Genomic DNA, 12,475 nt, shown 5'->3' with positions numbered 1-12,475 from the left:
CTTCAAAACAAGGGGGAGGGGTAAGGGTAGGGGGTAGAAATGGGATTGGGCCTAAGAACCCTCGCCCCAAGAAGGGGGGGGGGGGGGGGGATGGGGTCACCCTGTCGGGTCCACAATGGGAATTACTGTGATGGATGTTTTCTATTTCTTGCCTTCTAGCACTTATTCACGTTTATTTATGCATGCACAGTTATTAATAAAGTCCCTTTGGAATCGGTTGGAATAAGTTTAAAGAAACGACAGAGATGACATTTAAATAAAGTTAAAAAAATACTTTATTAAAGTATCAAAAGCAGATCATAGAGGAACGATTCTTGTATTCAATACAAAACAACATGAATGTATTTTAAATATATAAATATAACCACAGAAAATCAGATTATTGCATCATAATAATAAAAAATAAATGTGTAATGACTCTGGTAATAATATACATGTTACGGGCAATGAAGACATTAGAAGGATCAGGGAGAGATGGGTTAGAGACCGGTTAGAGACCGGTTAGAGATGAGTTAGAGACCGGTTAGAGATGAGTTAGAGATGAGTTAGAGACCGGTTAGAGATGAGTTAGAGACCGGTTAGAGATGAGTTAGAGATGGGTTAGAGACCGGTTAGTGATGAGTTAGAGATGGGTTTCCCTAACCCGATCAGGGGGAGATGGAAGAGGCCAGCAGGTCCAGTCTGACCAGGTGGGCTAACAGGGAGGATCTCAGGAGGTCCTGATGGAAGAAGACACAGCGTCAAGAAACACTATCTAACCCCAAGGCATTCCTAGAAACATTATCTAACCCCAAGACACTCCTCTAGAAACACTATCTAACCCCAAGGCACTCCTCTAGAAACACTATCTAACCCCAAGGCACTCCTAGAAACACTATCTAACCCCAAGACACTCCTCTAGAAACACTATCTAACAAGGCACTCCTCTAGAAACACTATCTAACCCCAAGACACTCCTAGAAACACTATCTAACCCCAAGACACTCCTAGAAACACTGTCTAACCCCAAGGCACTCCTCTAGAAACACTATCTAACCCCAAGACACTCCTAGAAACACTATCTAACCCCAAGGCACTCCTCTAGAAACACTATCTAACCCCAACATAATTTCTCTCAATACACTATATATATATATATATATATATATATATATATATATATATATACATATAGATAGATAGATAGATAGATAGATAGATAGATAGATAGATAGATAGATAGATAGATAGATAGATAGATAGATAGATAGATAGATAGATAGATAGATAGATAGATAGATAGATAGATAGATAGATAGATAGATAGATAGATAGATAGATAGATAGATAGATAGATAGATAGATAGATAGATAGATAGATAGATAGATAGATAGATAGATAGATAGATAGATAGATAGATAGATAGATAGATAGATAGATAGATAGATAGATAGATAGATAGATAGATAGATAGATAGATAGATAGATAGATAGATAGATAGATAGATAGATAGATAGATAGATAGATAGATAGATAGATAGATAGATAGATCAAGGCCTGTGATTAACATAGGCCTACATATATAGAGATAGATCAATCCTATTCCTACTTGTTGATGGAGACTCTTCTTCAGGGCTTTCAGGTGAACTTTGATTCTCTTTGTCAGTTTGGTGACGGAGGAGGAGGACGAGGACGAACTCAGCAAATTAACCTACACACACACACACACAATGATATTTTGACATTAGTCTCTGTATCGGTGGTCGGCCATATTGTTGTCGTTACAGGTGTCTGGTTGTGTTATTGATTGTTGCTAGGCAAACTGTTAAGTGTTGTGTAGTTTATACGTGTGTGTCTATGTGGCTCTAGTGTCTAGTGTGTCGGTGGGTTACGTTGCGTTTGTATTACATACACACTGGTGTAGTTCAGTCTTCTGCCTGTGGAGGTCGCTGTTGAAGCGGTCGATGCGCGGCTGCGCGGCTGTGAGCTGCTGCTGATGTTTGAACTCCAGGCGACGGATACGTTCAGCAAGGCGCCAAACGTCTCTGACAGTAACACCACCTTCTGCCCCGCCTGTGGAAATACTACTGTTAATACTGCTACAGTACTATCAGAACCTGCTAATGTAATACCTGCGAATGAAATACTACTGTTAATACTGCTACAGTACTATCAGAACCTTCTAATGTAATGCCTGCTAATGAAATACTGTATACTGCTACAGTACTGCTGCTATACGAAATACTACTGTTAATGCTGACATATTAATATTGATCATATTTATACTATTATTAATAATAATAATAGTTACAATATTAATATTAATAATAATATTGAAGATAATACGTGACGTACCGTGAGGTGGCCGGCCTGGTCGTACTGCCGCTGTGGGAACAATGGGAGAGAGACCTCCAGGCCTGCTGTACTGTTACCCTGGAGAGAGAGAGAGAGAGAGAGAGAGAGAGAGAGAGAGAGAGAGAGAGAGAGAGAGAGAGAGAGAGAGAGAGAGAGAGAGAGAGAGAGAGAGAGAGAGAGAGAGAGAGAGAGAGAGAGAGAGAGAGAGAGAGAGAGAGAGAGAGAGAGAGAGAGAGAGAGAGAGAGAGAGAGAGAGAGAGAGAGAGAGAGAGAGAGAGAGAGAGAGAGAGAGAGAGAGAGAGAGAGAGAGAGAGAGAGAGAGAGAGAGAGAGAGAGAGAGAGAGAGAGAGAGAGAGAGGAGAGAGAGAGAGAGAGAGAGAGAGAGAGAGACAGAGAGAGAGAGAGAGAGAGAGAGAGAGAGAGATAGTGAGAGACATATGATGCAAAGAGAGAGAAACCTCGATGTGCATCTGTGCGTGCGTGTGTATGTGTGTCAGGTGTGTGTGTGTGTGTGTGTGTGTGCGCGTGCGTATACTGTGTGTCAGGTGTGTGTGTGTGTGTTACCAGGGTCTTCAGGGTGCTCATGCTTCGGTTGCTCCACATGTGGAACATGCTCTCAGAGTGCGTGCTTTCCTTCTTCAGCCAAGAGCACAAGGGCTCCGCCCTCACCGATGACGTCATCATCGTCATCGTCATCATCATCATCATCATCATCATCATCATCATCATCATGCAAGAAACAATGTGCTGAGGTAGAGGGTGAGGTAGATCAGAGTGAGGTAGATCAGAGTGAGGTAGATCAGAGTGAGGTAGATCAGGGTGAGGTAGGTCAGAGTGAGGTAGATCAGAATGAGGTAGAGAGTGAGGTAGATCAGAGTGAGGTAGATCAGGGTGAGGTAGATCAGGGTGAGCTGAAGACCTTCTGCTGCTTGTCTCTTCTGCTCCGTGTCCCTCTCTTAAATACTCCCAGAGGGCCGCTGTAGTGGCCTGCCTGAGTGCTGGGGCCGGTGATGAACAGACAGGTGAGGGCGGGGAACCCCCGGCCGCTTTTCATACCCGGCCGGCGTGGTGTGACCCCCAGCCGTCCTCACCGGGTTCCCACAGAAGGCAGGATACATCTTCATCTGCATGAATGTGTGTGGGGGCACATAACATTAACATGGCATAACATTTATAACATGACACAACATTTATATTGGATATTTATAATAACATTTATGATTCATGTATAACATGTTATAGAGTGTATAACGTGTTGTACATGTGTAACATGTATGACATTACATTTATACGTTAACATGTATAAATAACATGTGTAAGTAACCAGCTGTTTATATGTAGGTCAGGGACTAGGCAGGGTCGTCCTGTAGAGTTTACAATGCTTCGGAGCGTGTTGTGAATCACGTTGAAGCCGATTAGGAATCATAGGATAATAAAGAATGAGTAATTATGATATTGATGCCTCCAATATGAATTAGGCGTAGTAGCCTGATAATAATATCCATTATGTTCATGATGGTTGAGGTTTTGTGATTCGTTCTGCTTCATGTCGTTGGCTGACGTCAGGGAGGTCACATGGGTGACCTGATGATTTGAGGCCTCGGCCAGCTTTCACTTTCCCTTTCAGTCTGGTAGAGCGTGCGGTTCTTCACTTTCATTACTTCACCCTTTGAATGAGTCCTGTTTGTATTAGTTTCTAATGCATTGCCTGGGAAGCCTCTGATGTACAATAGAGGATCGGAGGGGATGGAGGGAGTTCAGTGAATGGAATCGAAATCAATCACATATCTCAAGGAAACAAATGTTTTATATGATAAATATGTGTTATTATATTAATATCCTATTTTAAGTTATTATATATATAGATATATATGTAACCTATTTCCTGTTAAGGGCTCTTACACACTGTGTATATACTGTATATAAATGACTTCCCACTTCGATCCAGCCGGCAGCGGTGACGCGCCACCAAGCGACCGGAAGTAAAAGAGGAAGCAGCTCCTCATTTGCTGCGTAAACGCCATTATGTCATCGGCGAGGGAACTTTTGTTTACCCAACTAGCGGAGTGTTATGTCGATACACTTTATGTCTATGGAGCCAGTTTCCTGCCATAATTCAAACCTGAAAAAAAAAGTTTCAAAGGCTTGTAAGTCTGGGTTTGAAAACTCAACACCTTGTAAAAAAGGTTTTGCAACACTGAAAAAAGAGATTATAACCTGAAAAAAATTCAAACAAAAATTCAAACATCTGTAAACAGGATTTTGTGTTCTATTTTATCTTCTTCATCATTTTCACCAACAGATTGGTCGGATTGGTCCTGGGTTCCTCCAATCAGAGCAGTGACCCTGAATATATCAAAAATACAAGAGAAATTAATTAGCATATACATTAAAAGTTTAAGTAACCGGGCATTAAGAAAGATGGGTAAAAGGTTTAAACTAAACAAATATTTGTATGAATACATCCATCACATAATGATGTAAACTTTAATCATTCTAATCTCATTTTAAATGTACATGCATACTATAAATATCAACACAGTGCACAATATACATGTGTCTATGTATATATGTATGCGTTTGTGGTTGATATATCTCCTTGCTCCATAAAGGTCTTTATATTGATATTTCTATGCATACAGGTTTCTTTATCATGCGTAGCTTGCTATGTCCATAAGTAGGGGGGGGGGGGGAACTAATAGATTCTCCAATGCATCGCGATTCTCGCTAGAACGACTCTGTCTCGATGCAGATAAATTAATAATCGTAATTTTTTGTTTGTTTAATAATAATAATAATAATTGTAAAATTATTGAATTTATCTTCAGTGTGTATTGGCCAATCTGATTTGTCTTGACACGATTGCGATTCAGCCTACGCATAGCATGCACGCAAACTCACAGCCAGACACAAAAACTCCTTCTAATTCAAGAGCAGCTTTTCCTTTAATGACATAGAAAAGAAAGATTAGAAATAAAATAAAACTGAAACCTATTATTTGCATGCTTCCATATTGTATTATAATGCAAGCTGCATTGATTATTTCATTGTTCATAGAAAGTCATATTTGTGACAAAAGCTTTCTCTTATGAAATATTAGATAAGTGAATTCATCTGTTGATGTCTTTAATGATCATCACAAAAGTAGGAAGTGATCAGCAAACTCTGAGTAGCAAACCCAGATGTATAATACATATATTTTTGAAAATCACGCATGGAAATGTACATAAAAAAAATTGTTGCATCGAGATGCATCGATAATCGCTTCAGAATCAAATCGTTGACCTCATAATCGGAATCGAATCGAATCGTGAGGTGCCAAGAGATTCCCACCCCTAGTGTTCGCTTTAAAGTACAGGCTACGCTACATTCTGATTCTGCTCTGGACTAGAGATCCAGTGGTTAACCGGTTTCACTGTTAACCACGCTGTTGAAACGTAACGCTGAGGTCAGGCTTCGCTACACCGAGCGGTTCTGGTCTACCTCTGAGTGACATCTGAGCATTCTGTTGAAACGAAACGAAAATACAATAGAATCTCTTAAGAATGCTATTTATGTAGATGTGCTTATATTTATTTATATATATATACAGTATGTATGTATATATATGTATATATATATATATATGTATATATATATACATATGTATGTATATGTATGTGTAATATATATATATATATATATGTGTAATATATATATATATATATATATATATATATTAGAGCTGTCAAGCGATTAAAATATTTAATCGTGATTAATCGCATTAATGTCATAGTTAACTCATGATTAATCGCGATTAATCGCAAATTATTTTTCTATGCTAAATATCCCTTGATTTTTTTCATCCCATAATTCTTCTCATTTTAATTCTCTTATCAACATGGTGAAGTGCATCGGCTTGCCTTGTGCAAATGATTTTTTATTGATAACAACATTGGCATATACTGATCAAAACAGGACGATACAAAAAAAGAGCCTATAGTGCAATTAAACGACTGCTTTGAACAAATGTCATTTGAACATAGCAGTCAGGCTACTGCTTCTTTGTTTTGAGCCTAAGAAAAAAAAAAATATCGATATTTTTTTTTTAGATAATAATTGCGTTAATCGCGCGATAACATTTTTAACGCCGTTATATTTGGCTTGCGTTAATGCCGTTAATAACGCGTTTAACTGACAGCTCTAATATATATGCAGTATATTGGTGTGTGTGTGTGGTGGATATATCTTCCTGCTCAAACAAAGTCTTTAGAGTCTTTAGATCACAGAGTCTTTAGATTGATGTTTTTATGTATGTAAAATATATATTTCTACACATGTTTCTCTAAATATATAGATGCGTGTGTGTGGGTTCTAGGTGTAGGTGATGGAGGAGTAGGTGATGGAGGTGGACATTATAGAGTTCAAAGCGCCGACGGAAAGCAACAAAGCTCTCTTCATATGGGACCTCCAGGCCGGCTACAGCCACGCCTACATCTATGTGAGCTAACCCCTAACCCTAACCCTACATCTATGAGTTGACCCCTGACCCTAACTCTAACCCTGACCCTGACTACCCTAACCATAACGGTTCTATGAGAGGGTGTTCTCTGCATTCTCCTCCTTCGGACCCCTCTTCCTGGTCAAGGTGCTCCCCAACTCTCCCTCTGTGTCTCCTGGCTTCTACTCGCTGGTGAAGTTCTACTGCTCCAGACACGCCCTGCAGGCCCAGAGATCTACTGATGGAACCCTCCTGTTCCAGAGCACTCCTGTCAAGGTACACACTCCTCTACACACTCCTCGACACACTCTGTCTCTCTCTCTCTCTCTCGGTATCTCTCGCTCACTGTCTGTCTGTCTGTCTGTCTGTCCGTCTGTCTGTCTGTCTGTCCGTCTGTCTGTCTGTCTGTCTGTCTGTCTGTCTGTCTGTCTGTCTGTCTGTCTGTCTGTCTGTCTGTCTGTCTCACTGTGACTCTGTCTCTCTCTCTCTCTCTCTGTCTGTCTGTCTCACTGTGACTCTGTCTCTCTCTCTCTCTGTCTCTCTCCCTCTCTATATCTCTGTCTCTCTCTGTATGTCTCTCTGTATGTCTCTCTGTATGTCTCTGTATCTCTCTCTCTCTCTCTCTCTCTCTCTCTCTCTCTCTCTCTCTCTCTCTCTCTCTCTCTCTCTCTCTCTCTCTCTCTCTCTCTCTCTCGCATGGTGAACTCTGCCGTTGGTGTTGGAACCGTTTGGATAAATGCGTCTGCTAAATGCCACAAATGAAAATGTGTGCATCTACATGTGTGTGTGTGTGTATATTTAAGTCTTTGCGTATACAGCTGCTTATATGAATGTGTGTACAGAGAATTGTCATGTGTAGACACACATGTGTATATAATTGTGTTACCTTTTAGGTAAGACTCAGTACCCGACAGGCTCCCTTCCTCCAATTTGACAACCAGCTGCTAAGCCACTCCCGCTGCCTGGAACTGGCCAATCACTGCCTGGGCTTCAACGGCTGGTCCACACGCATCATTAATGTACGGTTTTGCTTTCATTGCTGGTTAGCTAAAAACAACCGAGTCATATCTGTGCTCAATGCTGATCGATAGTTATTTAAATGTTATCAATAAAATCGCATCCTAAAACCTACGTATTAAAAAAAAGTAAATGCTGGCAAGCCCTAAACTCTCTTTGGGTATAAGAATCGTACTATTGACACTCCTAAACCCCTCCCTCTCGCCATAAACCCCTCCCACTCACCGTAAACCCTTCCTACTCGCCGTAAAGTCGCTTTAAATGAATAATAATTGTATGGTTTCAGCTGAAAGTGTTGCCTTCTGATTCTCTGGAAGAGGGGCAGGGCCATGAGGCCAATGGGAGGAGCCAGGAGGTAAGTGGGAGGAGCCCGAAGGTCAGTGGGAGGAGCAAGACGACGCTGCGCTACAGGTGTTTACTGGAGCTGTCGTTTCCCCAACACGACGTTTCATCAAGAGGAGTGGCCGTCATAGAGGAGACCTTCTCCCTGTCTGGTACACACCTACATATTACACACCTGGTACACACCTGATACACATAGTACACCCCTGGTACACACATTGTACACATAGTACACACCTGGTACATATAGTAAACACCTGGTGCACACCTAGTACACACCTGGTACACACATATTAAACACCTTGTACACACCTGTTACACATCTGCAGCTGGTTGCACCAGCAGAACGTAAGGTCCCACTTAGGCTACGTTGAACGTAAATCACCCAAACGTTCGACTTTACACTCTACTAAAAAAATAGCAGTTGCACCAAGCAGATAGTTTCAACGTAACACTAAGTTATAACTTATATTTTACACCTCACCTCTAGCTGGTGTAAGTTCCATACTAACGATAAAGAACCGTTAAAAGAAAAAAACGTAAAAAGATTTCAACACTAACGCAGGGTAAAATGGCTATTCGTTTTGAGCAATGGGAAGAGGAGTTTCAACGCGGTTTGCGCCGGGAACGGATTGTCCGTGACCGTATCGATCCATTTCTTTATTATGATGATGTTGAATTATATGTGCGATTTTGGTTTTGCGGGGCGGAATGTTATATTTATTTATTTATTATAAAATCCGCCATCAAATAGCTTAACCTCACGCCTATACCGTCCAAGCAAATTTTAGAGAATAAATGACTGAAACTGTTTTGTTTGCCCTCTCATTTGGGTGCTAACGCGTCTTCATTCGGATAAGGTGGAAACTTGCCGGTATTTCCTGTTTACATTGTTAGCTGTCAATGATTGGCTTGAAATTATCTAAACGTCATTAAAAGCGACACTGGTACTATTTATGCACTACTAGTAACGTTACAACTTAAGTTATGGTGGTGCAACCAAAATTTAGAACACCTTTAGTTTGACACTAGCTACGTCGAGCGTAGGGTTAAGGCGGAATTTACACCCGAACTTATGATCGGCTTTACGTTCTGCTGGTGCAACCGACTGCTGGTCCACATAGTACACACCTGGTACACATAGTACACACCTGGTACAAATTGTACACACATGGTACACGCCTGGTACAAACCCGGTACACACCCTAAATGTAACTGTGTGTGTGTGTGTGTGTGTGTGTGTGTGTGTGTGTGTGTGTGTGTGTGTGTGTGTGTGTGTGTGTGTGTGTGTGTGTGTGTGCGCATATAAACACACAAAGAATATGTTATTGTGTGTCTTGTAGGTGAATGAGTTATTGTGTGTCTAGCAGGTGAATAAGTTATTGTGTGTCTAGCAGGTGAATGAGTTATTGTGTGTCTTGTAGGTGAATGAGTTATTGTGTTTCTTGCATGTGAATGAGTTACTTAGTGTCTTGCAGGTGAATTAGCTATAGCACTTATTCACATTTATTTATATGCACAGTTATTATCAAAGTCCCTTGGGAATCGGTTGGAATAAGTTTAAAGAAACGACAGGGAAGACATTTAAATAAAGTACAACTTTATTAAAGTATCAAAAGCAGATCATAGAGGAACGATTCTTGTATTCAATACAAAACAACATGAATGTATTTTAAATATATAAATATAACCACAGAAAATCTGATTATTGCATCATAATAATAAAAAACTAATGTGTGTAATGACTCTGGTAATAATATACATGTTACGGGCAATGAAGACATTTGAAGGATCAGGGAGAGATGGGTTAGAGACCGGTTAGAGACCGGTTAGAGACCGGTTAGAGATGAGTTAGAGACCGGTTAGAGATGAGTTAGAGATGGGTTAGAGACCGGTTAGAGATGAGTCTCCCTAACCCGATCAGGGGGAGATGGAAGAGGCCAGCAGGTCCAGTCTGACCAGGTGGGCTAACAGGGAGGATCTCAGAAGGTCCTGATGGAAGAAGACACAGCGTCAAGAAACACTAAGGCACTCCTAGAAACACTATCTAACCCCAACATAACTTCTCTCAATACACTATCTATATATACATATAGATAGATAGATAGATAGATAGATCAAGGCCTGTGATTAACATACATATATAGAGATAGATCGATCCTATTCCTACTTGTTGGTGGAGACTCTTCTTCAGGGCTTTCAGGTGAACTTTGATTCTCTTTGTCAGTTTGGTGACGGAGGACGAGGACGAGGACGAACTCAGCAAATTAACCTACACACACACACACAATGATATTTTGACACATTAGTCTCTGTATCGGTGGTCGGCCATATTGTTGTCGTCACAAGTGTCTGGTTGTGTTATTGATTGTTGCTAGGCAAACTGTTAAGTGTTGTGTAGTTTATACGTGTGTGTCTTTGTGGCTCTAGTGTGTCGGTGGGTTACGTTGCGTTTGTATTAGGCCTACATACACACTGCTGTAGTTCAGTCTTCTGCCTGTGGAGGTCGCTGTTGAGGCGGTCGATGCGCGGCTGTGAGCTGCTGCTGATGTTTGAACTCCAGGCGACGGATACGTTCAGCAAGGCGCCAAACGTCTCTGACAGTAACACCACCTTCTGCCCCGCCTGTGGAAATACTACTGTTAATACTGCTACAGTACTATCAGAACCTGCTAAAGTAATACCTGCGAATGAAATACTACTGTTAATACTGCTACAGTACTATCAGAACCTTCTAATGTAATGCCTGCTAATGAAATACTGTATACTGCTACAGTACTGCTGCTATACGAAATACTACTGTTAATGCTGACATACTAATATTGATCATATTTATACTATTATTATTATGAATAATAATAGTTACAATATTAATATTAATAATAATATTGAAGATAATACGTGACGTACCGTGAGGTGGCCGGCCTGGTCGTACTGCCGCTGTGGGAACAATGGGAGAGAGACCTCCAGGCCTGCTGTACTGTTACCCTGGAGAGAGAGAGAGAGAGAGAGAGAGAGAGAGAGAGAGAGAGAGAGAGAGAGAGAGAGAGAGAGAGAGAGAGAGAGAGAGAGAGAGAGAGAGAGAGAGAGAGAGAGAGAGAGAGAGAGAGAGAGAGAGAGAGAGAGATAGTGAGAGACATATGATGCAAGGAGAGAGAAACCTAGATGTGCATCTGTGCGTGTGTGTATGTGTGTCAGGTGTGTGTGTGTGTGTGTGTGTGTGCGCGTGCGTATACTGTGTGTCAGGTGTGTATGTGTTACCAGGGTCTTCAGGGTGCTCATGCTTCGGTTGCTCCACATGTGGAACATGCTCTCAGAGTGCGTGCTTTCCTTTTTCAGCCAAGAGCACAAGGGCTCCGCCCTCACCGATGACGTCATCATCGTCATCATCATCATCATCATCATCATCATCATCATGCAAAAAACAATGTGCTGAGGTAGAGGGTGAGGTAGATCAGAGTGAGGTAGATCAGGGTGAGGTAGATCAGGGTGAGGTAGATCAGGGTGAGGTAGATCAGAGTGAGGTAGATCAGAGTGAGGTAGATCAGGGTGAGGTAGATCAGAGTGAGGTAGATCAGAGTGAGGTAGATCAGAGTGAGGTAGATCAGGGTGAGGTAGATCAGAGTGAGGTAGATCAGGGTGAGGTAGATCAGAGTGAGGTAGATCAGAGTGAGGTAGATCAGAGTGAGGTAGATCAGAGTGAGGTAGATCAGGGTGAGCTGAAGACCTCCTGCTGCTTGTCTCTTCTGCTCCGTGTCCCTCTCTTAAATACTCCCAGAGGGCCGCTGTAGTGGCCTGCCTGAGTGCTGGGGCCGGTGATGAACAGACAGGTGAGGGCGGGGAACCCCCGGCCGCTTTTCATACCCGGCCGGCGTGGTGTGACCCCCAGCCGTCCTCACCGGGTTCCCACAGAAGGCAGGATACATCTTCATCTGCATGAATGTGTGTGGGGGCACATAACATTAACATGGCATAACATTTATAACGTGACACAACATTTATATTGGATATTTATAATAACATTTATGATTCATGTATAACATGTTATAGAGTGTATAACGTGTTGTACATGTGTAACATGTATGACATTACATTTATACGTTAACATGCATAAATAACATGTGTAAGTAACCAGCTGTTTATATGTAGGTCAGGGACTAGGCAGGGTCGTCCTGTAGAGTTTACAATGCTTCGGAGCGTGTTGTGAATCACGTTGAAGCCGATTAGGAATCATAGGATAATAAAGAATGAGTAATTATGATATTGATGCCTCCAATATGAATTAGGCGTAGTAGCCTGA

The 12,475-nt window shown here is 41.5% G+C and overlaps 1 protein-coding gene across 1 annotated transcript; it reads left to right on the top strand.

Moving 5' to 3' along the window:
* Positions 1-6,554: 6,554 nt before the first annotated feature.
* Positions 6,555-8,380, top strand: LOC132475328 (RAD52 motif-containing protein 1-like). Its single transcript, XM_060076464.1, has 4 exons — positions 6,555-6,816; positions 6,916-7,092; positions 7,710-7,835; positions 8,120-8,380. The coding sequence occupies exons 1-4, from the start codon at positions 6,718-6,720 to the stop codon at positions 8,363-8,365; spliced, it is 648 nt and encodes a 215-aa protein (XP_059932447.1). The 5' UTR covers positions 6,555-6,717; the 3' UTR covers positions 8,366-8,380.
* The last annotated feature ends 4,095 nt before the right edge of the window (positions 8,381-12,475 follow it).

Source organism: Gadus macrocephalus, chromosome 2 (assembly GCF_031168955.1).
Source record: "Gadus macrocephalus chromosome 2, ASM3116895v1".
Taxonomy (NCBI): Eukaryota; Metazoa; Chordata; class Actinopteri; order Gadiformes; family Gadidae; genus Gadus; species Gadus macrocephalus.
The sequence above is the reverse complement of the archived record's forward strand: the minus strand, read 5'-3'. Positions and strand labels throughout refer to the sequence as shown.